Below are 23,771 nucleotides of genomic sequence, written 5' to 3' on the forward strand. Positions count from 1 at the left end.
AATACCTAGCCGCAGCCGCACAGAACAATTTCAATAAAATACAACTAAAATATAAAATGGACATTACCCAGAACTACAGGAAAGTCGACTGACTGGAAATTCTACAACAAGAAGCAAGGAGAAAACCAGAAGGAAGAGCGGAGGAGCTGTAAAAGCCTAAGGTACAGAGACACGCGGTGCGCACCGAGAGGACGGAGCCAGAGAGGAGGGAGGCTGAGTGCCTGGCTGGCGTTCCCTAGCGGGAAGGAGATAAAAGCTCCGACTGTGCTCGGCCCCAGTTCTAACTGCTCTGAACCCCAGTTCTAGGCCAGACCCTGGGGACCCAGGCTCAAACAGAGGGAGCTGGGCTGTAAGGCGGAACCCCGGGGGAGCGGTGAAAGGAGGTCCCGGAGGCAGGCAGAGAAGGGATGGTCGGCTGTGCAGCGGGATTGCCCTGGCGGGAAGGAGACAGGGGCTCCAGATTGCTCTGAACGCCACCTCCAATCCCACTTCCAACTGAACTGGACCCCAATACAGGGCTCCTGGGGGAGAGCCTAGACTGTTTGGTAGCAGGCAAAAATCGAGGGCACCTTTCTCTCAGAGGCGCTTGCAGTGAGTACTGAAGGACCCTGAGTCTCAGGAGCCGCATAGGAAGCCAAGGCTGTAGGCTCCACCCTGAAACCCCGCCCCATCTGTAGCTTCGAAAATGTGACAACTAAATAGGTCACAAACAAAAGAAATGGAGGACAAAAAGCGACTGGATATAGAGTTCAAATCTACGCTTATAAGGTTTTCCAAGAATTTCCTAGAAAAGGTCGATAAGACCTATGAGGATATGAAAAGGGATCAACTAGAATTAATAAGGAATCAACGAGAAATGATAAGGGATCAACAAGAAATAAAGAATACATTGTCTGAAATAAAAAAATATTATACAGAGTCCTAAAAACAGAATGGAAGACCGCAAGAATCAAGTCAAAGATTTGGAATATAAAAAGCCAGAAGACACTCCTCCGCAGAAGCAAGAAGACAAGAGAATCCAGAAAATTGAAGATAATGTAAGAAATCTCTGGGACAACTTCAAGCGAACCAACATCAGAATTATGGGGGTCCCAGAAGATGAGAGAGAGCAAGATATCGAAAACATACTGAAAGAAATAGTGACAGAAAACTTCCCCCACCTGGTGAAAGAATTAGACTTACAAGTCCAGGAAGCGCACAGAACTCCAAACAAAAGGAATCCAAAGAGGATCACACCAAGACAAATCATAATTAAAATTCCAAGAGCAAAAGACAAAGAGAGAATATTAAAAGCAGCAAGAGCAAAGCAGGTAGTTACCTATAAAGGAGCACCTATACGATTGTCAGCTGATTTCTCAACAGAAACCATGCAGGCCAGACAGGAATGGCAAGAAATATTCAAGGTGATGAATAGTAAGAACCTACAGCCAAAGATAATCTACCCAGCAAAGCTATCACTCAGAGTCGAAGGCCAGATAAAGAGCTTCACTAATAAAAAAAAAAGCTAAAGGAGTTCATCACCGCCAAATCAGAATTATATGAATTGCTGAAGGGGGTTCTTTCAGAAGAGAAAGTAAATAAAGATAAAAATTATGAACAACAAATACGTAACTATCAACAAGTGAATCTAAAAACCAAGGAAATTAAAAAAAAATCTGATGAACAATATTAACTGTTGAATATAATAGAATCAGAAAATATTCTAAATTAAAAAAAAAACAAAAAAAAACAAACAGGACGATGGGCCAAGAAAACGGTTTTGAGGGATTTAGTAATCTCACCCTCTCCGGTGCAGAAGGCCAAACCACGGGGGCAGCGGGGGGAAGAACTGGCCCTGCAAGATAAAGTGACACTTCCCGGCGTTAACGCCGAGATTCCTCTGCCGCATCCGCGATGGTTCTCGCCATGAACTTGAGCACAAGTTTCCTAAATGCGTGTGTGTGTGTGTGTCCCCCCAAAAAATCGGGAAACAGAAGCGAAGTAGAGAAAAGTAATCAGAGGAAGGGCTTGGGCAAGGGGAAGAGCCTGAAGAGCAGGAGGGGCGAGTATCACGTGACTCCATAGAGCTGCTGGGAGATTTGGGGCTCCCCCCCCAAGCTCACTGCCCCATCTTGCGTGCCCACCGGGACGTACAAGCCCATTTCTGAGTTGTACCTAGCAACCTTAACCCGCTGCCATGCACATTAATAAATATACATCTGAGCATCTTTCTTGAAATTTAATTTTTAGGAATGACCCCAACACGGCCAATTAGAAAATACAACCCAGCCGAAACGGTTTGGCTCAGTGGATAGAGCTACGGCCTGTGGACTGAAGGGTCCTGAGTTGACTCCGGTCAAGGGCATGTACCTTGATTTTGGGCACATCCCCAGTGGGGGGTGTGCAGGAGGCAGCTGATGGATGTTTCTAACTTTCTATCCCTCTCCCTTCCTCTCTGTAAAAAATCAATAAAATATTAAAAAAAAAAAAAAAGAAGAAGAAGAAGAAGAAGAAAGAAAGAAAGAAAGAAAGAAAATACAGCCCAGTATTGGAAAACAGTCTCCTGGTAACATTTCCATGGAATAGCCCATCCTGCCTCCAGGGCACGTGCTCAGCAGGTTAAAGCAACACGTGGCTCCTCTGCTGCCAGCCCTGCGGGGTCAGTATAACCCTGTTTCACAGCGGACACCTGAAGGCTCACACAGCAGCCCATGCGGGGTGTCTGGGGACACCAGGGTCCACGCGCTTAATACCCAATAAGCCTCCAGGGCACCCCAGCGAGGTGGGGACCCAGGATGATAAAACCCGCGTTGCAGCCAGGGAAACTGAGGCTCAGATCTTTCGGGCCTAATTATCTAGGTCCGCCTGGTACAACCCAGGGATTGTACAAATAAAAGCTGGATGGGCCCTGGCAAGTTAGCTCAGTGGTTAGAGCCCCGGCCTGCGGACTGAAGGGTGGTCACCAGTTCGATTCCTGGTCAAGGCCTGCAGTTCCGTTGCAGGCTCCGCAGCCCCGGTAGGGGGAGTGCCTCTCTCACGTGGATGTTTCCCTCTCCCCCTCCTCCCTCTCTTCCACTCTCTCTAGAAATCATTGGCAAAAGCATCCTCGATGAGGATTTAATAAAATCGTGTTGGACGGGGCAGTGGCTCGCATGTCAGACAGACCTGAACTCTGTGCCTTTAAGGCGTCGGGAGGCGGGGCCTGGAAGGCGGGCCGGGAGGCCAGACTAAGGCGGGCGCTCTCCTCCCCTTTAAGGCGCGGCCGCGGCGGGACTCCGACGGCCCCTTTAAGGCGCGGCCCTCGTCCGCCGGCAGAAAAGAGGCTTAAAGGAGACGCGTGGCGCGATGGCGGCGGCCCCACGCGCGTGCCGGCGGGGCGGGCGGCCGCTCCCGGAGCTGCTGCTGCTGCTGCTGCTGGCGCTGCCGCCCCCGGGGGGCCCGCCGGGCGCCGCCGCCTACTTCCCGGAGGAGCGCTGGAGCCCCGAGTCGCCGCTGCAGGCGCCGCGCGTGCTCATCGCGCTGCTGGCGCGCAACGCGGCCCACGCGCTGCCGGCCACGCTGGGCGCGCTGGAGCGGCTGCGCCACCCGCGGGAGCGCACGGCGCTGTGGTGAGTGCGGCGCCGCCGGGAGGCCGGCCCGCTGCCCCGACGGCCGGTCCGCGCCGCGTCCCGCGCGCTGTCCGGGCTCCGGGCGGGGCGGGCCAGACCCCCGCGCGATCTCTGCTTCTTGCCCCCCATCTGCGGGCCAGACCCACGCGTGCCTTGTCCTGCGGTCCCGCCTCCCCGCGCCCTCCCTGTCCTGCATAAGGATGGGCAAGACCCTGGCTCTGCCTGCTGCCCCCCCTTAGGGCAGATCGGGGACCACACCCAGGCAGGCCGCCCTGCCCAACCCTCTGAACCGCTAGGAACACGCGCAGGCTCCGGGGAAGGGGAGCCCGGGACCCCAGCCAGGGCGCGGCGGTGGCCCACAGTGCACGTCACCCGCTGTATGTCTTTCCACTCCTGCCTGAATCGGGCCTTCTAACCGGAGCGCGTGGGCGGGGCATGGCCCTTCCTGGAAGGGCAATGGGATACCGCCAGGAACTGCCCTGATTGTGACTCTTATCACTGCTGTCCTTGTTGTCAACTTAGTAACGCTTCACTTGGGAAGATAGCTCTGGGCTCCAGGCCCAAACTGGATTCCCAGATGTCCCTCTTCTCCTCTACTCCAGACTCCCTGGCCTGGATGGCCCGAGCGCTGCTGATGTCTCAGGGACGGCTGGCTGTGGCGGGGGTGGTGGTCGTAGGAGAGGCGGGAGGAAGGTGGATGGGGCTGTCTGATGTATTATAGTTGTATGTTTATTAAGTCTCACATACTTAGTACCCACACTTCTGATAGGATCCTAGAGGCTCCACAGTACTAGCAGTGTCTCCTGTGGTTTTCTAAAATTAGCTTGTTTAATCTTCTCTGCAGCCAGGGAAGTGGTAAGAGGAGACTGAGGCATGGAGGGGGATCGCCTGGCCCCACAGGCTGAGCCAGGGTGCGGAGCCCGGGTCCGGGCCCGCTGCCCTGTCCTGGTTTGGGCTCCCCAACCTTCCTGATGGTCCCCCTCCGCCCGCAGGGTGGCCACAGACCACAACGCAGACAACACGACGGCAGTGCTGCGGGAATGGCTGGTGGCCGTGAAGAACTTGTACCACTCGGTGGAGTGGCGGCCCGCGGAGGAGCCCCGGTGAGTGCCAGGCCCTGCCCAGAGGGAGGCCTCCCGGCCGGACTCAGCTGCACCCCTGCCCACACACCCTCACCCCTGCGCCCTGGCCCTCCAGCCCTGGCTCCTCTGACTCCTCCCACCTGCCCTCAGCCTTCCAGATTCTGAGTCTGCGTGGACAGGTTCCACTTTTATTTTCTTCTTTATATATATTTTATTGATTTTTTACAGAGAGGAAGGGAGAGGGACAGAGAGTTAGAAACATTGATAAGAGAGAAACGTCCATCAGCTGCCTCCTGCACATGCCCCTGCCTGGAATTGAACCCGGGACCCCTCAGTCCGCAGGCCGACGCTCTATCCACTGAGCCGAACCGGTCAGGGCTCCACTTTTCTTTTGCTCTCTGCTCTCTCCCAGCGGCTCCCCCTCCTGCTGAGCTTTCTTCCTTCTCTGCCATTGCCTGGACTTCCTCCCCTCCGGGCCTTGGACCTTGCCCGGCCCCTGCTGCAGACACACCTCCCTCCTCCTGGTCTCCCCTTGCTTCTTCCCAGCCTGCAGATCCAGCTTAGCCATCCCTCCGCCAGGAACCCCCCTCTGAGCGCTCTGCCGCCTGGGCCCTGTCTGGGCCCCGCAGTGCCCGGCCCTCTCACCCCCCATCACAGCTGCCTCTCCTCAGGTCCTACCAAGACGAGGAGGGCCCCAAGCACTGGTCCGACGCCCGCTACGAGCATGTCATGAAGCTGCGCCAGGCGGCCCTGAAGTCCGCCCGGGACATGTGGGCCGACTACATCTTGGTGAGTTTCCGGTGGCGTCCGGGTGTCCGAAGGGAAGGCAGAGCTGTGCGGGCGGACGCCCTCCTTATCTCCGCTTTACAGAGGGGAAACGGAGGCACCAGCGGGGGTGTGAGCTGTCAGAGGCGATCCGGCTGGTTAGGTGGAGGAGTTGGGGTTCAGCCTGGGGACCCCGGACTCCCACCCGCCAGATGGATCCCCGGCGGTCCTCTGTGGTTGGACACTTGGTCGGTCTCCATGTTTATCGCCATCACGAGTGACTCCAGATCCTACACACCCGCAGCGACCCTGCCTGGGTCCCTTCGAGAAGCAGGAAGGGGGGCTGGGGACGGGGGAACTTGGTGACCCGGAGCTGCTGAGGCCAGATTTTCACTTCCTCCTCCTCCTGGGCCCGTTTTGCCTCTGAGAAGGAGGGGGCAAAACGAAATCTTGTTGGGTAAGTGCCCACAGGTCCCGGGCCTTCCCGTCTCCTCGACCTGACCTGGCGGGACCCCCTCCCCGGGGCAGATGGGGAGGGAGTTGATGGCAGGGCCACCAGGGGGGTCGAATGCAGGGATGCCCGTCCGGCTGGTTTTGTGTGTGTGCCCGGCCCGGAGTCGAAGTCTGTGCCTTTTTCATTTATCCATCAGCACATTCGTGAGCCCCTGCCAGTGCCCTCCTGCCCAGCCTGGGGACACAGGCTGGGCTTGCTGGGGTCCCGGGAAAGGTGGATGTGGCCAGGAAAACCAAAGTGAGAGAGGCACCATCCGGAGGCAGCCTGAGCTGGGAAGCCGTAGACGGGCATTTGGTGGTGACCCCGTGTCCCGGGACTCTGTCCCACACGCTGGGGGACTGTGCTCCGGGAAGTGTAATATCTCGGTTCTGGAGGCTGGAAGTCGAAACCCAGGTGTCAGCAGGGCTGTGCTCCCCCAGAAAGCTCCCAGGGGGGATCCTTTCTGCCTCTTCCAGCGTCAGGAGGCCCGGGTGCCCTTGGCTTGTGGCGGCATCACTCCAGTCTCTGCCTTTGTGGACACACGTTCGACTCTCCTGTGTGTCTCTTCTCTTCTTCTGAGGACACGGGTCATTGCATTTAGGGCCCCCCTCATCCAGCAAGACCCCGTCTTACCTCTGCAAAGGCCGTATTTCCAAATAAGGCCAGAGCCACAGACACCAGGGGTTAGGACTTCCAACATTCACCCTACAACGGATGGCGTAGCCAGGGTGGGTGATGAGTGAGCAGGGTTGAGGCGGGGGTAAGGGGGGGACCCCAGCAGAGACCTGAAGGAGCAGAGGAGCCAGCCTTAGGGGAGGCCAGAGGACAGTATTTGAGGCAGAGGGAACAGCAGGCAGCAAGCTTTGGGTGCTCAAGGACTGAGAGGAGGCGCGTGTGGCTGGAATGGCATGATGACGGAGCGTGATACCGAGGTGGTGAGTGGGGCCTGGCCTGTGCAGGTTGAGGGAAAGACTTGGTTTTCACTCTGATGCTATGTAAGCAGGGGAGGGCTGTGTTCTAATTTAAGATTCTCAGAGCCCCTGTGGCTGTTGTGGGATCCCCATCTTTTGGGGCAGGAGTGGGGACAGCAGGAGGCGGGGGTGGAGGCCTGAGGGATGGGCTGTGGAGAAAGGCAGGTGGGTTCAGGCCCTGCGTGGGGACTAGATGTGAGGGTGCCTGAGCCCTTTGGGGAGGAGGGAGCTGTCCCCTGGGAAGAGACTTCCCGAGTCCATTTTACAGATGGGAAAGTAGAGGCTTGGGGAGGGAGGTCTCAGCTGGCTGGGCTGGCACAGAGGGGGGACTGGCCCTGCTGGGAGCCGTCCTGCACAGGCCACCGCGCCTGTTTTGTTTTCATGGTTTGAGGTTGATCTTCGCTTTTCCCCTCAGCAAACCTGGGTAGAACTCCAGGTGTGGGTTCAAAGCGCAAAGCAGCTTTTGACACACCATGTTATGTTTGACATTGGGAACTTTGCAAGTCCATATTGGAATGTGGAATCGCTTGTCCAGTGTTTTAAAATTATTGTAAAAAGGGCCTTCCCCCCCCCCCCCTTTTTTTACAAACACTGCCAGTGTTGTTTGTAAGAAAATCTAGAAGGGAAAATAAGGAGTTTAGGAAAGAAAGAAAGAAACCTTGTAATCTTATCTTTCAGAGAGACCCGCTTTCTGGCTTTTTAAAATTGAGGTGCAATTTACATAACATAAAATTAGCCTTTTAAAGTATGGAATCGAGTGGTTTCTGGCTCATTCACAGTGTTGTACACCCGTCATCTCTGTCTAGTTCCAGAACAATCCATCATCCCAAAACAGTCACCCCCACCCCCCTCCCTCCCATCCTGGCAGCCACTGATCTGCTTTCTGCCTCTGCACTTGCCAGTTCGGGGCGTTTTGTGTCCGTGGGGTCACACAACACCCGGCCTTTAGGGTCCGGCTTCTCTCACTCGGCAGGAGGTTTTCGGGTTCATTCGTGTCGTGGCGGAAGTGCTTCCCTCCTTTTTATGGCTGTGATATTCCACTGAGGGCTGGACCCCGTTTGTTTATCCGTTTGTCTGTGGTCCGACACTCACCTTGTTTCCACCTTTGGCCACTGTGAATCATGCTGGTGTGAACACAGGTGCTCACGTATCTGTTGGAGTCCCTGATCCAGTTCTCTTGATCTGTCCTCAGGGAGAAAATTGCTGGGTCACATGATAACTATGTTCTTAACTTTTGAGGACCTTCTGAACTGTTCTAGCTGTTTTTACTGCATATATATATATATATATTTTTTTTTTTTTTAAACAATTCCCCCTTCACTCTTTTTAAAAAAATACATATTTTATTAATTTTTTACAGAGAGGGAGAGGGATAGAGAGCTAGAAACATCAATCAGCTGCCTCCTGCACACCCCCTACTGGGGATGTGCCTGCAACCAAGACTCATGCCCTTGACCTGAATTGAACCTGGGACCCTTCAGTCCGCAGGCCGATGCTCTATCCACTGATCCAAACCGGTTTTGGCTGTACATATATTCTGAGGTCAGAAATTTAAATGTCCTAGAGGGGCTGGGTGGGGAACATTCACACCTGCACAGCCGGCCTCCTGTCTCCCACTGAGGGCCCAGGCGGCGGGCCGTCCATGGTGCCAGAGGAGCCCGGAATGCCTCCTCTTGCTGTTGCTTACCTCAGGTGATTCACACACTCTAAAAAGCCCCTGCGAGTAATGGGAAGCATGTCTGTGGACCAGATGCATTTTTAAAATATATATATTTTTACTGATTTCAGAGAGGAAGGGAGAAAGAGATAGGAAGAACATGGTGAGAAAAAAATAATCTATTGGCTGCCTCCTGCATGCCCCCTACTGGGGATCGAGCCTGCAACCCAGGTATGTGCCATGATTGGAAATCGAACAGTGACCTCCTGGTTCATAGATTGATGCTCAACCACTGAGTCACACTGGCCTGGCCAGATGCATGTTTTGTTTTGTTTTGTTTTTTAAATTGATTTCAGAGAAGAAGGAAGAGGGAGAGAGAGAGAGAGAGAGAGAGAAACATCAATGATGACTGAGAATCATTCATCAACTGCCTCCTGCACTCCCCACATTGGGGATCGAGCCTTCAACCCGGGCATGTGCCCTTGACCGGAATTGAACCCGGGACCCTTCAGTCCGCAGGCCGACGCTCTATCCACTGAGCCAAACCAGGTAGGGCCAGATGCATTTTTTATTTTTTTTTAAACCATCTCCTAATAGTTATGTACGGCACCTGCAGGACAGAAACATCCTTACCTGATTGTTCCAAACTTTTTTTCTTTGTAACAAACAAGTTACCATTTTTTTTTTACCCCCACATTCGAGGTGTTAAAGAAAAACAAAGTATCTATTTTGATGAACTTCTTATTGGCATCTAACTCCTGGAGAAAAAAGTGTGTTCTTGCCGAAACCGGTTTGGCTCAGTGGATAGAGCGTTGGTCTGCGGACTGAAAGGTCCCAGGTTCGAATCCAGTCAAGGGCATGTACGTTGGTTGCGGGCACATCCCCGGTAGGGGGTGTGCAAGAGGCAGCTGGTCGATGTTTCTCTCTCATCGACGTTCCTAGCTCTCTATCCCTCTCCTCCTCTCTGTAAAAAATCAATAAAATATATTAAATTTTAAAAAATAGTGTGTTCCTCTTCGAGGTGACCTCTGGCCCTCCCACCCTCCTCACTGACCAGCGCTGCCTGTGGTAAAGTTCCTGTTATGGAGCCACATGGCACACCCCCGTCATGCCTGGTGCCTCGACAGCGCCGTGTCTGGGGCCACTCGTGTTTCTGTGGGCCCTGTGTGCCCTGGGGCCCTGCCTGCCCCTTCCCCAGGGGCCTGTTTCCTGTGTGGCTGCCACTTGCCTGGTTGCTAAGGTGGAGCTGGGCTGGGAGCCGGACGGCGTCCGTGCTACTCTGGGTTCTCCAGGCCCCGGGACCCCGCTTCTGCCCCCTCACCCCGAGCCGTGGCCCAGCCCGGCGGCCCAGTGACGTCCCGCTGGGTGTTTTGCAGTTTGTGGACGCGGACAACCTGATCCTGAACCCCGACACGCTGACGCTGCTCATGGCCGAGAACAAGACGGTGGTGGCGCCCATGCTGGACTCCCGGGCCGCGTACTCCAACTTCTGGTGCGGGATGACCTCGCAGGTCAGGCGGCGGCCTGGGCGGCGCCGGGGGCTGGGGGCTGGGCCAGGCACGTGGGGGCCTCACTGAGTATCCCGCCAGCTCATGGTGAGCGTTTCACCCCTTCCTGATCGTCCTGAGGCGGTCCCCATGGCGGGGTCCGAGACCGGGTCCTTCCCCCCCTCTTCCCTGTACTGAGGGGAAGTGACTGCTCAGCGCCCGGCTGGGAAGTAGAGGTGCCAGGACGGGACGGCGGGCACAGTTCGATTCAGACGTTCAAACAGCATTCCTGTCTTCCTCCCTCGCTGGGGGGGTGGCTTCGTTCTCAGACCCTGGGGGATGGCCCCGCAGCATTCAGCTCAAGTCCCCTCAGACTGGCCTTGTCCGTCTCTCACCCCTGGACCAGTTACCGAAGCCAAAAACATGCCAGGCTCTGGCTGGCCAGGCCTGTGCCATGCCTCCCAGGGTTGAGGCCAAGCCAGGGGGAGTGACAGAGGGACCGGGGGTGAGGGTGGTCTGTGAGGATGGAGCCAGAAGCTGACTTATCCTGCCTCCTCCTTTTTGTTTTTATCTGACACGCAGTTCAGAAAGCATCAAGCCATTTTAAAGCGGCTAATTCAGTGGTTTCCGTCTTGAAAAGTGTGTCAGAAATGGAAGCGTTATGGGGCGGGCAGAGCGGGGAGGAACGGGGCGATGGAGGAGAAAAGCGGACAAGAAGGAGGAATCTAATGCTCTGTGCCAGTAATTCTGATGTGTAAAGGGCCCAAGGAAAAGAGAGGGCAGTTCAGGATTGTTCCAGAAGCTTTTAAAACTTCCAAATTAAGCTGACGTTCAATTTATATGTAAATCAAAGGATGTCAAATGTCCAGTCCCTTTTTCAGCTTTTTAAGAAATACGTCTTCCCACACCTTTATTCATGTCCCCAGAAACATGAACACACGTAGGATTTACTGCATGTAAAAACTGAGTTATATGCTTTAATTTATAATTTGATTTTTCCATTGAACAATGCAACTGTGCATTCCATCAGAATAGCAGCAGCTCAAACACATTTTTTGTTTTTATTTTTTTTAATAGATTTTGATTTTTACAGAGAGGAAGGGAGAGGAATAGAGAGTTAGAAACATCGATCAGCTGCCTCCTGCACACCCCCTACTGGGGATGTGCTGGCAACCAAGGTACATGCCCTTGCCCGGAAGTGAACCTGGGACCCTCAGTCCTCAGGCCAATGCTCTATCCACTGAGCCAAACCGGTTAGGGCAAACACATTTTTTAAATAGTCACATAACGTTTCATAGTTCCATCGATAGGCATTGAACTAGGTTTATCCCACTAAAGCTGAACGTAGTACACATTTTATTTCTATGGGATAAATCTCAAAGTGGTTTTTCCTGGGGCACAAGTCATAATAGTTAAGTTTTAACAATTTTTGCAATATTCTCAAAGAATGAAGCAATTAGCATTCTACCAACATCGATGTTACTGTTTATTTTTGTTTTCAGTTGCAGTCCAGTTTATTATTAAACCCCTTTTCCGCTTTTACTTTTTTATTTTATTTATTTTTTTAAAATACTTTATTGATTTTATACAGAGAGGAAGGGAGAGAGATAGAGAGTAAGAAACATGGATGAGAGAGAGTCATCGATCAGCTGCCTCTTGCACACCCCCTACTGGGGATATGCCCACAACCAAGGTAATTGCCCTTGACCGGAATCGAACCCGGGACCTTTCAGTCCCCAAACCGATGCTCTATCCATTGAGCCAAACAGGTTTCGGCCTTTTCCGCTTTTAAATGTTCTCCTTCACGTGTGGGGCCGGGTCTGCAAGAGGCCAGCCGTTTTTCTTTTATCTGCTCCGGTGCGGGGGGTGGAGCCTGTCACTGGCCACGCCCCGAGCACGGCTCCCGGGAATGCCCACCCCGGCCAGGAGCTGGCATCGGGGCCGTGCTCTCTGGGGGTTCCATGCCTCTCGTGGCCCTGGGTCTACAGCCCCCCTCAGGGGACCCCCGTGAGAACCCCGCCCCTCCCTGCAGGGCTACTACAAGCGCACGCCCGCCTACATCCCCATCCGGAAGCGGGACCGCCGGGGCTGCTTCGCGGTGCCCATGGTGCACTCCACCTTCCTGATCGACCTGCGGAAGGCGGCGTCCCGGAGCCTGGCCTTCTACCCGCCGCACAGCGACTACACCTGGTCCTTCGATGACATCATCGTGTTCGCCTTCTCCTGCAAGCAGGCAGGTGAGCGCGGGGGTTGCTGGCACAGGGATGCAGCCGGTTGGTTCTCTGGAATCGGAGCTGAGCGTGTCCCGGCAGCGGCCACAGAGGGTCCACAGAACCAGAACGCACGCAGGGCCCAGGGCGGCTGCAGGCGGGGCTGTGTGCAGGCGTTCAATCAGACCCGATCTTTCTCCAGCCCTGGCTTTGCGGAGGGTCTTCGCCTCCCAGGTCTGAAGAGGACCTACCGTGTTTCCCCGAAAATAAGACCTAGCGCATGGAAAGATAAGACATCCCCTGAAAATAAGACCTAGCGCAACTTTGGGAGAAAAAAATTAATATAAGACACTGTCTTATTTTCGGGGAAACGGTACTTAGTGAAGGTTATTTCCAGCTTAATAGTTTCTCACCTGCTCCCAGTTTCCTATAGTTGAACATAATTGCCCCCTAATTGTTTAATTAGTGAAAAAGCACGAGAACACAGCCATATGCTAACCCGCCATTTACTTTAGATCAAGGGTTAGCAAACTGTGGCCAGCAGGCCAGATCTGACCCACCGTCTGTTTCTGTATGGGTGCAAGCTAAGTATGGTTTTTATATTTTTAAACGGTTGGGGGCGGGGGGGAACACATGAAAAGAATAGTAATATTATGTGACATCTGAAATTGCATGAAGTTCAAGTTGCAGTGCCTATAGAGAAAGTGTCATTGGCTCGCTGCCTCACCCACGTATTTAAGTGTTGTCTTTGATTGCTTCTTTCCAAGGGCGGGATTGAGTTGTTAAGACAGAAACTGTCAGGCCAGCAGCCTAAAAGATTTAGACCATCTAGCTCTTTGTATAAAAAGTTAGCCAGTTAAAATGAAAATTATTTTCATTGGCTTACCAAGTTTTTAAAGTTCACACTCGATATAAAAATTTTCACCATCCAGAAAAGGACACACGTGGATGGAGGTCACCTTATTTAACTGCGTCCCATTTGTGTGCAGAAATGTGCATCAGCCCCAGCCAGTTTGGCTCAGTGGATGGAGCGTTGGCCTGTAGACCGAAGGGTCCTGGGTTCGATTCTAATCAAGGGCACATACCTCAGTTGCCGGATCCTCCCGGGCCCAGGCCCTGGTCAGGGAGTGTGCAGGAGGCAACCAACCAATGTGTTTCTCTCACGTTGATATTTCTCTCTGTCTTTCCTTCTCTCTAAAAATCAATGGAAAAGTATCCTTGGGTGAGAATTTAAAAAGAAAAAAAGAAAAAAAAGAAATGTGCATCTTTTTTATTTTTAATCCTCACCGGAAGACATGGAGAGAGAGAGACAGAGAGACAGAGAGACACAAGCAAGAAACATTGACCAAGTTGCCTTCTGTACCTGCAAACCTGATACATGGGTGTGTGCCCTGACCGGGAATGGAACCATAACCTCCTTGTTCTTAGGTCGACACTCAACCACTGACCCACACCCGCCGGGCATAAGGTGCTTTTTAACAGTCTGGTTTCACTGTCTCGCTTGCCAGCGGGAACCCCTGTTCTGACTCGGAGTCTGAGTCCCGGATGGAGATCTGAGGGGTTTCTGGGAACAGTGGGGGGGGACTCCTTTTCTTTCCAGCCCCGCCCTGAGCCGCGAGGCTGATGCTGTGGTCGGAAGTGGCCCCAGCCGCTTTGTTGCTCGGTTTTCAGTTCGGATTGTTGTCTTGGCCCAGAGGTCCAGATGTACGTGTGCAACAAGGAGACGTACGGCTTCCTGCCGGTGCCGCTGCGCTCGCACAGCACCCTCCAGGACGAGGCCGAGAGCTTCCTGCACGTGCAGCTGGAGGTGATGGGTGAGTCCGCCCTCACGGCCCTTTCCCGGTCCTCACACACCCATACCCTGAACACTGACTGGGCACCTGCTGGGTGCTGGTGCCTGTGCCGGGCCCTGGGAACCTGGCATGAACAAGGGGGACAGTTGTCCCTGCTCTCAGGGAGCCCTGGCTTACAGCAGCTATGCATGGCAGTCAGGGTGGGCTTCCTGGAGGAGGAGGCATTATGAGGCAGGGTGAGTAGTAGTCACCTGGAAGGGGACTGCAGCCAGAGGGAGCATTCTGCAGAGACTGAGAGGCTAGAGGGGACACACGCTCAGGGAGCAGGCAAGGTCGGCGGGCAGAAGTGGGGCTGATGAGCGGGCGGAGCGGGCGGGCCAGGGCAGCGGCCGTAGGCACTGGCTTTCCTCAGGGGCGGTCAGGAGCCATGGAGGGGGTGGGAGCAGGGAGGGCAGAGGTTTTCACTGGTGAATCTTTATGTGCGTGGCGGTATCTGGGCCACAGCCTTTTGGGCCGTTTTCAAACCTCAGACCCATTGCTTGTTTCATAAATACCTTATGTGTATACTTTTGTTTTACTTGCATACGTTTATTTTGAAAAGGGAATTACATACTTTTACCATAGTTGCAAGCGCATGTCTAACTCACAGATAAATAAATCTATAAATGATTACACCAGCAGCCCTGCCTCTGGGGGGCCCCCCTGAGACGGGTTGAGCCCCCAGGGCCGAGCTGCCATCCGGTTGCTGAGGCGCGGCCTCCTGGTGGAGGGGGTGTCTCCAGAGCAGGGGGACAATGGGACAGTGTCCGCTTCCGTGGGGCTTTGCCTTCCCTGGTCACAAGTCTCAGAGAAGGCCTCCACAGCAGCCCCTCCAGCCCCCACTGTGCAGATGGGGGATCCAGGCTCCCGCTGTTGGTCTCCGTTACCCAACTCTTACCTGCTTCCAGAAGGTTCTCAGTGTGTGTGTGTGTGTGTGTGTGTGTGTGTGTGTGTGCGCCTCCCTGGCGGCTGAAGGTGGGATGGCACACTCCCTGCTTGTCTTTGGAAATGACCAAGGTCACCAGAGTGGAGACCCCACATGCCCCAGTGTCCGTCACAGGCAGACGCTCCGGCCAGGCCAGGAGCCCCCCCCCCCCCCCCCCCCCCCCGGGCCACTGTCATGAGAGACAGGCCTCTGCTTGTCGCCAACTCCCACCTGCGACGGGGCCCTGGCAGCGTGGCTGCCGTAGTTTTCCTAATTCAAAAATTCCACCTCTCTTTCCGTTACTATTTCTGGCCAAGAAACCACTGACACCGCTGCTGTAAACTCCACCGTGACAGCGGCTGAATGCCTCCCTGTTTCTTTCCGGAGGGCCCGAGCTGAGCTCACAGAACCGATGGAGGGAGGGCCCGGGGGTTCAGATTAGTGTGTAAATCCTTCCTCCCCGTCCGCGTGCGGGCACCAGGACCGGGCCGTGCGCGCGGCTTCTCACGCGTTCAGAGGTCTCTCACAGTGAAGGTTCGGACTTGCAGGAAGGCTCCGGGTGACAAGATCCCGCCTCCCCGCTGGCCGGTTCTCTCCCCCCTCCCCGCCCCCATAGGGGGTTGAGCGGAGGGTCAGGGAGAGAAGGGAAGGGGCACCTGGGGTTGGAGCCTGTGTCCTGAGACCCCAAAGTCTTGCCTTGGTCCCGGCCTCCCCACGGAGCGTGGGGCAGCGGGAGCTGCGGGACTCTGGGTGGGAGGAAGCCTGGGACGTGTTGGCCTCGGAGGAGGCCCAGGCTGTGGGGGGAGGTTCTGGGTTAGTTCTGGGCCTCGGCCAGGCCTCGGCCAGACAGAGAGGCCTGTGTGTGTCCCTGGAGCTCACAGGGGCCTTGGTTCTCGGAGGAGCAGACACCACACTGGGGATCACGCTGGGCTTTTCGGGGCGGCCAGGGGCGGGCAGGGGCCGCTCTGACCTGCTCCAGGGAGCCACGGGCGTGTGCCCAGACCGCTGTGGGGTGTGGTCTGAGCATTGCCCATAGCAGCTGAAGGGGGCAGTCACGGCTGCTCTGAAACTCTGCGCACACCTTGGCCTGGAGATGCATCACTCAGTCAGATGGCTGTCTTCTTCCCCTGTTTTCCCTCTGTGTCCAAATTTTCCATTAAAAAATAAAAATCCAGCCCTAGCCAGTTTGGCTCGGTGGTTAGAGCATCAGTCTGCAGACTCAAGGGTCCCTGGTTCATTTCGGGTCAAGGGCATGTATCTTGGTCGCAGGTACAACCCCAGTAGGGAGTTTGAAGGAGGCAGCTGATGGATGTTTCTCTCTCATCAATGTTTCTAACTCTCTATCCATCTCTCTTTCTCTCTGTAAAAAATGAATAAAATACATTTTTTTTAAATCCTCACCTGAGGATATGTTTTTGTGAATGTTTAGAGAGGAGGGGGGAGAGATAAAAACATCGATAGGAGAAACATCAAAATATCCATCAGTTGCCTCCTGTATGTGCCCTGACTGGGAATCAAACCTACAACCTTTTGGTGGTTGGGACGATGCTCCAACTACTGAGCCATCCGGCCAGTCAGATTTTCCATTTTCCTCCGGATCCCAGTCATGGAGTAGGACCCATTCTAATGGCCTCATTCTGCCTTGAACAACCTCTGTGAAGACCCTGTTTCCAAACAAGAGCACATGCTGGGGCCCCGGGGGTTCGGACACCAGCTTAACGCTTTGGGAGGATGCCGTTCGCCCCACGCGGTGCACTTTCATGGCGTCATTTCACGCGTCACCTCTGAGGTGTCATCAGCCCATCTTGTAGATGAGGAGTCGGAGGCCCAGGTAGGTCAGGGTCATTACTCCTTGGTTCATTCTCTGAGCAGTGATCGGGTGCCTGCTGTGTGCCGAGCCCTGTGTGGGGCACGGGAGACCCAGTGCGAGTGGACAGGCTGGGTGTTCATTCCACGGGGCTCACAGTAGACAGGCGGTGCGTTGGGATGGCAGGGTGGAGGTTTGGGGAGCTGTGGGGAGCTGTGGGGTGCTGAGGGGAGCTGTGGGGTGCTGAGGGGAGGGGGAGGAGGTACCTGATTCCACCCGAGGGCATGGCATCTTAGCTGAGAACTGGGGTAGGGGGAGGAGGAAGGAAGGTGTTCCAGGCAGAGACCCAGCACGTGCAAAGGTCCTGAGGTAGGAATGGATGCGTTTGGTGCTAACGGCCAGAGTGAGTAGGAGGAGAGGGCGAGACTAGCACCAGTAATATGGTTGGGGACAGGCCAGGCAGGTCTCCAGCCTCAGGCTGGGGAGCTCGGGGCGATATGGGGCCGTGGAGGGGATGCGGAGGGAGCGGTGGAAAGAGGTTGGAATGCTCCCCCACCCCGTGACCCAGGCACCCCGGGCTTCTCTCTGCCCCGCAGTGAAGCACCCCCCAGCAGAGCCCTCCCGGTTCGTCTCGGTGCCGGCCAAGACGCCCGACAAGATGGGCTTTGACGAGGTGGGCCGGCCTTCCGGGGTGGGGAGGGGGAAGGGGGGGAGCTGAGGGCTGAGAGTCAGCAGAGGCTCTGTGCGCAGGTCTTCATGATCAACCTGAAGCGGCGGCAGGACCGGCGGGAGCGCATGCTCTGGGCGCTGAGGGCGCAGGAGATCAAGTTCCGGCTGGTGGAGGCTGTGGACGGCAAGTGAGTCAACTCCGAGCGCAGGGGTGTAGGCCATGCAGGGGGCGGGCCGCGGGTGCAAGGAGCCCTGCCCTGGGAGAGGGGTGTAGACCATGCGGGATGTGGGCCGTGCGGGACGGAGACCATGCGGGGTGTGGGCCGTGCGGGACGGAGACCGTGCGGGGTGTGGACCGTATAGGATGCTGCTGGGTCCGTGGTGGAGGGGAAGGGAGTCTGACCCTAGGAGAGGGCTGGCAGAGCCACACTGGGGTGGCCCACCCCCTGCAGACCTGGCCACGGGTCCAGGAGGGGCGGCGGTAGTTGAAGAGCGGAGCAGCTGCTCGGCAGGAGGTGGACTAGCAGGCCGCATGGGTTTTCCACTGACCCCTTCCTGCCCCCCCTTCCAGAGCCATGAACACCAGCCAGGTGGAGGCCCTGGGCATCCAGATGCTGCCCGGCTACCAGGACCCCTACCACGGGCGGCCCCTCACCAAGGGGGAGCTGGGCTGCTTCCTCAGCCACTACAACATCTGGAAGGAGGTGAGGCCGGCGGGCAGGGTGTCTGGCCAGGAGAGTGGGCAGGGTCCTCTCAGCCTTCGCGAAGCTCCGGGAGGGCAGTGCTTCCCCCGGGCGGACCCCGCGGCTGCCGCAGCACCAGCCCCTCGTTGGGGAGTGTCCTTCCACCGTGCAGATGTGGAGACTGAGGCTGGGCAAGGGGGAGGGGCGAGCCCAGTGTGGCCCCTCCCCCCTCGCTGCTTCCAGGTGTCTGGAGCCTGGACTCTGGTCTTGACGTTTCCTAACAGAGGTAGCAGCCGTGGCGGCCTTAGCTGGCACAGAGCCCGCGCCAGGGCTAGCGCATTAGCCCGGGGCTCATCGGCCGCCCGCGGAGAGAGGGGCTGTGGGAGGTGAGGAGGCCGGGCTGGGAATCGAACCGGGACTACCAGGCAGGAAGCCGGACGTGGCGTCCAGATGCAGGGGGGAGGGTGCTCTGGGGGGGGGGGGGTGCAGATGTTTGAGTCCATGAGGGCGCGCTGAGGTCGCCCTCCTTTTCTGAGATTCATTGTGGATGGCGTGGGGCAGAGGCTGTGGTGCCCACACAGCCCCGAAGCCAGGACACTTCTGGGTTTAGGTCCAGCCCTGCCTCCTGGAGGGGTGAGCTCTGTGAGCAGGAGGGCTCTGCAGCCTGCGCTTCCGTTTCCCCGTGACAGTCCTGGCCGCAGAGGGCAGTCATGAGGATTCGGGGAACGTTTCCCAAGCGCCTCCTGGGCGCCTGGCCTGGTGCCGGGGACATGATAGCCACCGGGACAGGCCCAGCCCCCTGCCAGGGGCTCGCAGCCCTGGGAAGCAGGGGGATGCTGGTAAACCACAAAGAAACAAATTCTAGTGAAGTAAGTGAGAGACATCTGGAGAAGGGACCTAGGGGTATGAATTGTCCTCAGCTTGCAGCTTTGGATGGTGGTCAGGAGGGACCTCCTAGGTGGGCCACACTGGAGCTGAAGCCCACAGGGTGAGAGGTGGTCTACCTGCTGTTGCATGAGGGAGAGGGCCGTGTGAGCACAGGCCCAGGCCCGGAACGGGAAGGGACAGCCAGGCCCGGGCATCTGCTGCGTGTCCTAGGAAGTGGTCGTCTTTAGAAGTCAATCCAGACAGGAGTGGCGAGGGGTGCGTTCTCCTCTCTCCTGCTGCCCCAGAGCCTGTAAGCTGAGCTGGCTTCAGCGTTAGGCCTGGCCCCGTTCTCCCTCAGGTCGTGGACAAGGGACTGAAGAAATCGCTGGTCTTCGAGGATGACCTGCGCTTCGAGATCTTCTTCAAGAGGCGCCTGATGAACCTCATGCGGGACGTGGAGAGGGAGGATCTGGACTGGGACCTCATGTGAGTGCGGGGCCCGGGGGTGGGGCCCTGCCGGGAGGTGTGGCCTGGGGCAGAGCAGAACTGGCGCCTGGCCAGAGCCCAGGGGTGACGTGTGGGGTGGGGTGGATTGGGGGCCTGGGGCAGGGCCAGAGTTCAGGGGTGTGGTCCGGGGAGAGGGCTCCGGGGCCTGGTGTGGAGTGGGTCGGGGCTGAGGTTGGGGCCTGGGCTCAGGGGCGTGGTCTGGAGTGGGTGGAACTGGAGCCTAGAGGTGGGGCCAGAGCTCAGGAGAGCATCCGGGCCTGAAGGTATCAGGGCACTAGCTGGGCCACGCTTAGAAGTGTGGCGGAAGGAGTGCCTGTGTGTGTGTGGCCCGCGTGAGGGCGGACCTGAGAGCAGTTAGGGCTGGGGCAGGAGGTGGAGGATGACCTGGGAGTCTAGGGCCCTGCCTGTGGCAGGAGGGCTCCTCAGGGCTTGGAGACGTGAGGTGTCCTGGGGTGGGTGACGGTCGAGAAGGTTTGCCCAGGGCGTCTGTGGGCGGGCTAAGGGCTGGGTGCGGCCTGGGCGGGCGTGGTCGGCCTTGGTGGCCAGCTGGGAGCTCAGCGCTGGCCCAGGGTGGGAAGTAGCCAGGGGGCCTGGGTCTTGGCCCAGCACCAGGTCAGGTGTGTGTAGCATATTTCTGGGGCGGCTCTTTGGGATCCCATATGGGGGTGGGGGGATTGGTTCCTCCTCTCTCCCTTCCTCCCTCTCCTCCTGCAGTGTGCAGGGCCCTGACAGTAATGGCACCCCCCCATTCCTGACTGCTCGCACCCTCCTCCTCCACTGCCGCACAGCCCCCGAACCCGGGGCAGCTTCCTTCTCAGCCCCTCTTCCTCCCCGTAGCTCAGCCTCAGAGCGTGTCCCAGAAATCCCATCTCCCGGCTCCAGATCCCTCCATGGCTCCCCAGTGCCCTAGCAAACCCCCACCCTCCTCCCTGAGGGCCACAGACCCTTGTGGTTCTGCCAGTGCTGCCACGTTGGCCTCCTTGTTATGCTCCCTCCCGGGGCCTGGCCGGGGCTCAGGAGGTCCCTGGTGGACAGGAGGAGGTGACGGTCTCCATTCCGCCCCCCAGCTACGTGGGCCGGAAGCGGATGCAGGTGGAGCACCCCGAGAAGGCCGTGCCCCGCGTGCGGAACCTGGTGGAGGCCGACTACTCCTATTGGACGCTGGCCTACGTCATCTCCCTGCAAGGCGCCCGCAAGCTGCTGGCCGCCCAGCCCCTCTCCAAGATGCTGCCCGTGGACGAGTTCCTGCCCGTCATGTTCGACAAGCACCCAGTGTGAGCAGCTGCTGCTCGGGCGGCGGGGCCTCGGGGGGCAGCCCTGGAGGGGTGGGCGGGAGGAGCTCGGGTCCCCAGGAAGTGCCGTCTTCGCTGCCCACTTCCTCTGGGTGTCCCCTCCGTGTCTGGCTCCGTTTGGAACCCCCCCCCCCCCATCCCCTTCTGTCTCAGTCTGTCCCTTTTTAAATATATATATATATATTTTTTATTGATTTTTTACAGAGAGGAAAGGAGAGGGACAGAGAGTTAGAAACATCGATGAGAGAGAATCATCCATCAGCTGCCTCTTGCACACCCCCCACTGGGGATATGCCCGCAACCCAGGTGCATGCCCTTGACCGGAATCGAACCCGGGACCCTTCGATCCGCAGGCTGATGCTCTATCCACTGAGCCAAACCGGTTTTGGCTCAGTCTGTCCCTTTTCACTTCTTCCTCCATCGATCCCTTCCCCTCCACCCACGGCCGCCCCTTCTTCCCTGCCCCCCCCCTCCAGGTCCAAGTACAAGGCCCACTTCTCCCCCCGCAACCTGCGGGCCTTCTCCGTGGAGCCCCTGCTGGTGTTCCCCACGCACTACACGGGGGACGACGGCTACGTGAGCGACACGGAGACCTCGGTGGTGTGGAACAACGAGCGCGTCAAGACGGACTGGGACCGCGCCAAGTCCCAGAAGATGCGGGAGCAGCAGGCGCTGAGCCGCGAGGCCAAGAACTCGGACGTGCTGCAGTCCCCGCTGGACAGCGCCGCCCGGGACGAGCTCTGAGGGCGGCGGAGCGGCCTCCCGTGCTCGCCGGGGGGTGGGGGGGCACGGGCCCGGCAGGCGGAGGGCTCTCCGTGGGGGCGGCGGCCGGCCGGCTCCTGCTCAGCAGTCGTGTACTCACAGGCAGCATTAATGGAGCGCCTGCTGTATGCCAGGCGCGGTGTTTTGCACTGGGAGGTCGGGTGGGAACAAGCCATCGTTCATCGCCGCGTGCCTGGCGTTTTGTAAGCGTCAGCTGTGCGCCAGGCGCGTGGGTGATGGCGGGGAATGAGGCGTAACCATCTCCTCGGTGACGAGTCAGCCATCACGCATGTATTGACACACACGCACCCCTCCCCAAGAATCAGGCACTAACGATACACATTCATCGTTTAAAAACTAACTTAAGTATTTATTGAGTTGCCTGCTGAACGGTGGGCACCATTTCAGGATCTGGGAATATTGAGGTAAAGGAGGCGCTTTCATTTATTCAAACACCCATCAGGCACCTACTCTGTGTGTGCCTGGGACTTGAGAAACAGAAGTTCTTACCAACTCCGTGCTTTTATTGAGTGCCTGCTGGGTGCTAAGCATGGAGGTAAACAAGGTGCTTTTTACTCTTCAATTGGCTTCTTCTCCCCCCCCCCCCAAGAGCGCCTACTGTGTGCGCTAGACGTGAGTGATACGAAACAGCTGAACAGTTGTTCAGTCACTACATTTGATTTCCCACATGCGTGCTGGGCCACAGATAGGAACAAGAAGAGTCCTTTTGTTTCGTGCATTAGGCATTTATTGAGTGCCTGCTGTGTACAGACCATGGGTACTCCCAGTGGGATAAGCGAATGGTTGAGGTTGAGTCCTTATTCGCCCCCCAGTCACCTGAGCTCTGTGCAGACCGCCACCCCGGAAGGAGGGTGACTCTTCTCTCACCGGGGGCCTCTGCTGGCCCCACTGACTACATGGCTGCTCGCAGGCTCCTGTGCCCAGCCCCCCTGGAGGGGGAGGGGTGAGGCTGGGGCTGGGTCCCCCCTGCCTGCGCCCGGTCCTGTGTGCTCAACCTCCCTGGCCTGCGTCTCAGGTGTGGTGTCCGCCTGCTCAGTGGGGTTCCTCTGCCTAAGCCTTCGCGGACTCCGCTGCCCTGGGGTGCTGTCTGCAGCGGGGGCGGGGCGTCCCCCGGCCGGGCTGGAGGACCGGCTGCGCCTTCAGCCAGAAGTGAATGTCGGAGCCGGCCCGCCGAGCTTTCCCTCTTCGGATGGACACTGCCCGCTGGGCCGGATCCTGGAAAACTTGCTTATTTTTTTATTAAATGGTCCTGGATGGTTTCCACGGGAGTCTGTGATCTCTCTCTTTTTCAATCCTGAGGATACATGTAGTGATTTTGCGAAAGAGAGGAAGGGAGGGAGAGAAAGAACAGATCGTTGCTGGCCAAGGTGTGGGATGGAGCCAGTGCTGGAGAGGCTGAGGGGGAGTCAGTCAGTGCGGGTGAGGGGCAGAGCTTGTGGCCCAGCCTGTCCCATAAAATGTCCCTAAAACAGTCCAGGGACAGGTGGTCCAGCTCACTCTGTCCTGTGGGGCCAGCTGCAGGCTTGTTTCGGGTGACAGATGTGGAGGGGGTCTCCGTGGTGGGGAGTTCCCGGAAAACAGACTCAGGCCACCGCGGGAAGCCCCGACGGGGGTGGGACAGGAGGAGGAGGAGCTGTGGGAGGCACCTGCAGGCAGTCGGGTACCTGGGGATCTCGGGGACATGGCCTCCAGCAGAGGCCTCAGTGGTCCCACCTCAGGGATTTGGATTTTCTGTGTCAAATAGTTAAGGGTTCTCAAGATCCTTAAGTCCTTAGGGTGCAACTAATCAAACTAAAAAGAGCAAAATTAAGTCGCCCTCGGAGAACATTTTGGTAAAAACAAAAACAAAAAACCTAGCCTTATCCACTTGCCTGGAGCATATCCATACATATTTTTAAAAAGAGAATCTTGTGCCGGGCTGGTGTGGCTCAGTGGTTGAGCATCAACCCATGAACCAGGAGGTGTCGGTTTGATTCCTGGTCAGGGCACATGCCTCGGGTTCCACGCTCCATCCCCAGTGTGGGGCGGGTGGAGGGCCACTGATCTATCCATGGTTCTCTCATCATTAATGTTTCTGTCTCCCCCTTTCCCTTTCTCTCTCTCTGAAATCAATAAACACATTTTAAAAAAGAGGATCATGTTACATAAACTCTA

At 56.8% G+C, this 23,771-nt stretch overlaps 1 protein-coding gene across 1 annotated transcript; it reads left to right on the forward strand.

Annotated features, from left to right (window-relative positions):
* Window positions 1-3,240: 3,240 nt before the first annotated feature.
* Window positions 3,241-22,880, forward strand: COLGALT1 (collagen beta(1-O)galactosyltransferase 1). The gene is made up of 12 exons (XM_084885922.1): window positions 3,241-3,587; window positions 4,580-4,690; window positions 5,341-5,458; window positions 9,932-10,066; window positions 12,075-12,279; window positions 13,947-14,066; window positions 17,413-17,489; window positions 17,567-17,673; window positions 18,057-18,189; window positions 19,394-19,521; window positions 20,610-20,816; window positions 21,311-22,880. Exons 1-12 carry the CDS (start codon window positions 3,325-3,327, stop codon window positions 21,576-21,578), a joined length of 1,872 nt encoding a protein of 623 aa, XP_084742048.1. The 5' UTR covers window positions 3,241-3,324; the 3' UTR covers window positions 21,579-22,880.
* The last annotated feature ends 891 nt before the right edge of the window (window positions 22,881-23,771 follow it).

Source organism: Pipistrellus hanaki (genome assembly GCF_964339955.1).
Source record: "Pipistrellus hanaki genome assembly, chromosome: 5".
Classification (NCBI taxonomy): Eukaryota; Metazoa; Chordata; class Mammalia; order Chiroptera; family Vespertilionidae; genus Pipistrellus; species Pipistrellus hanaki.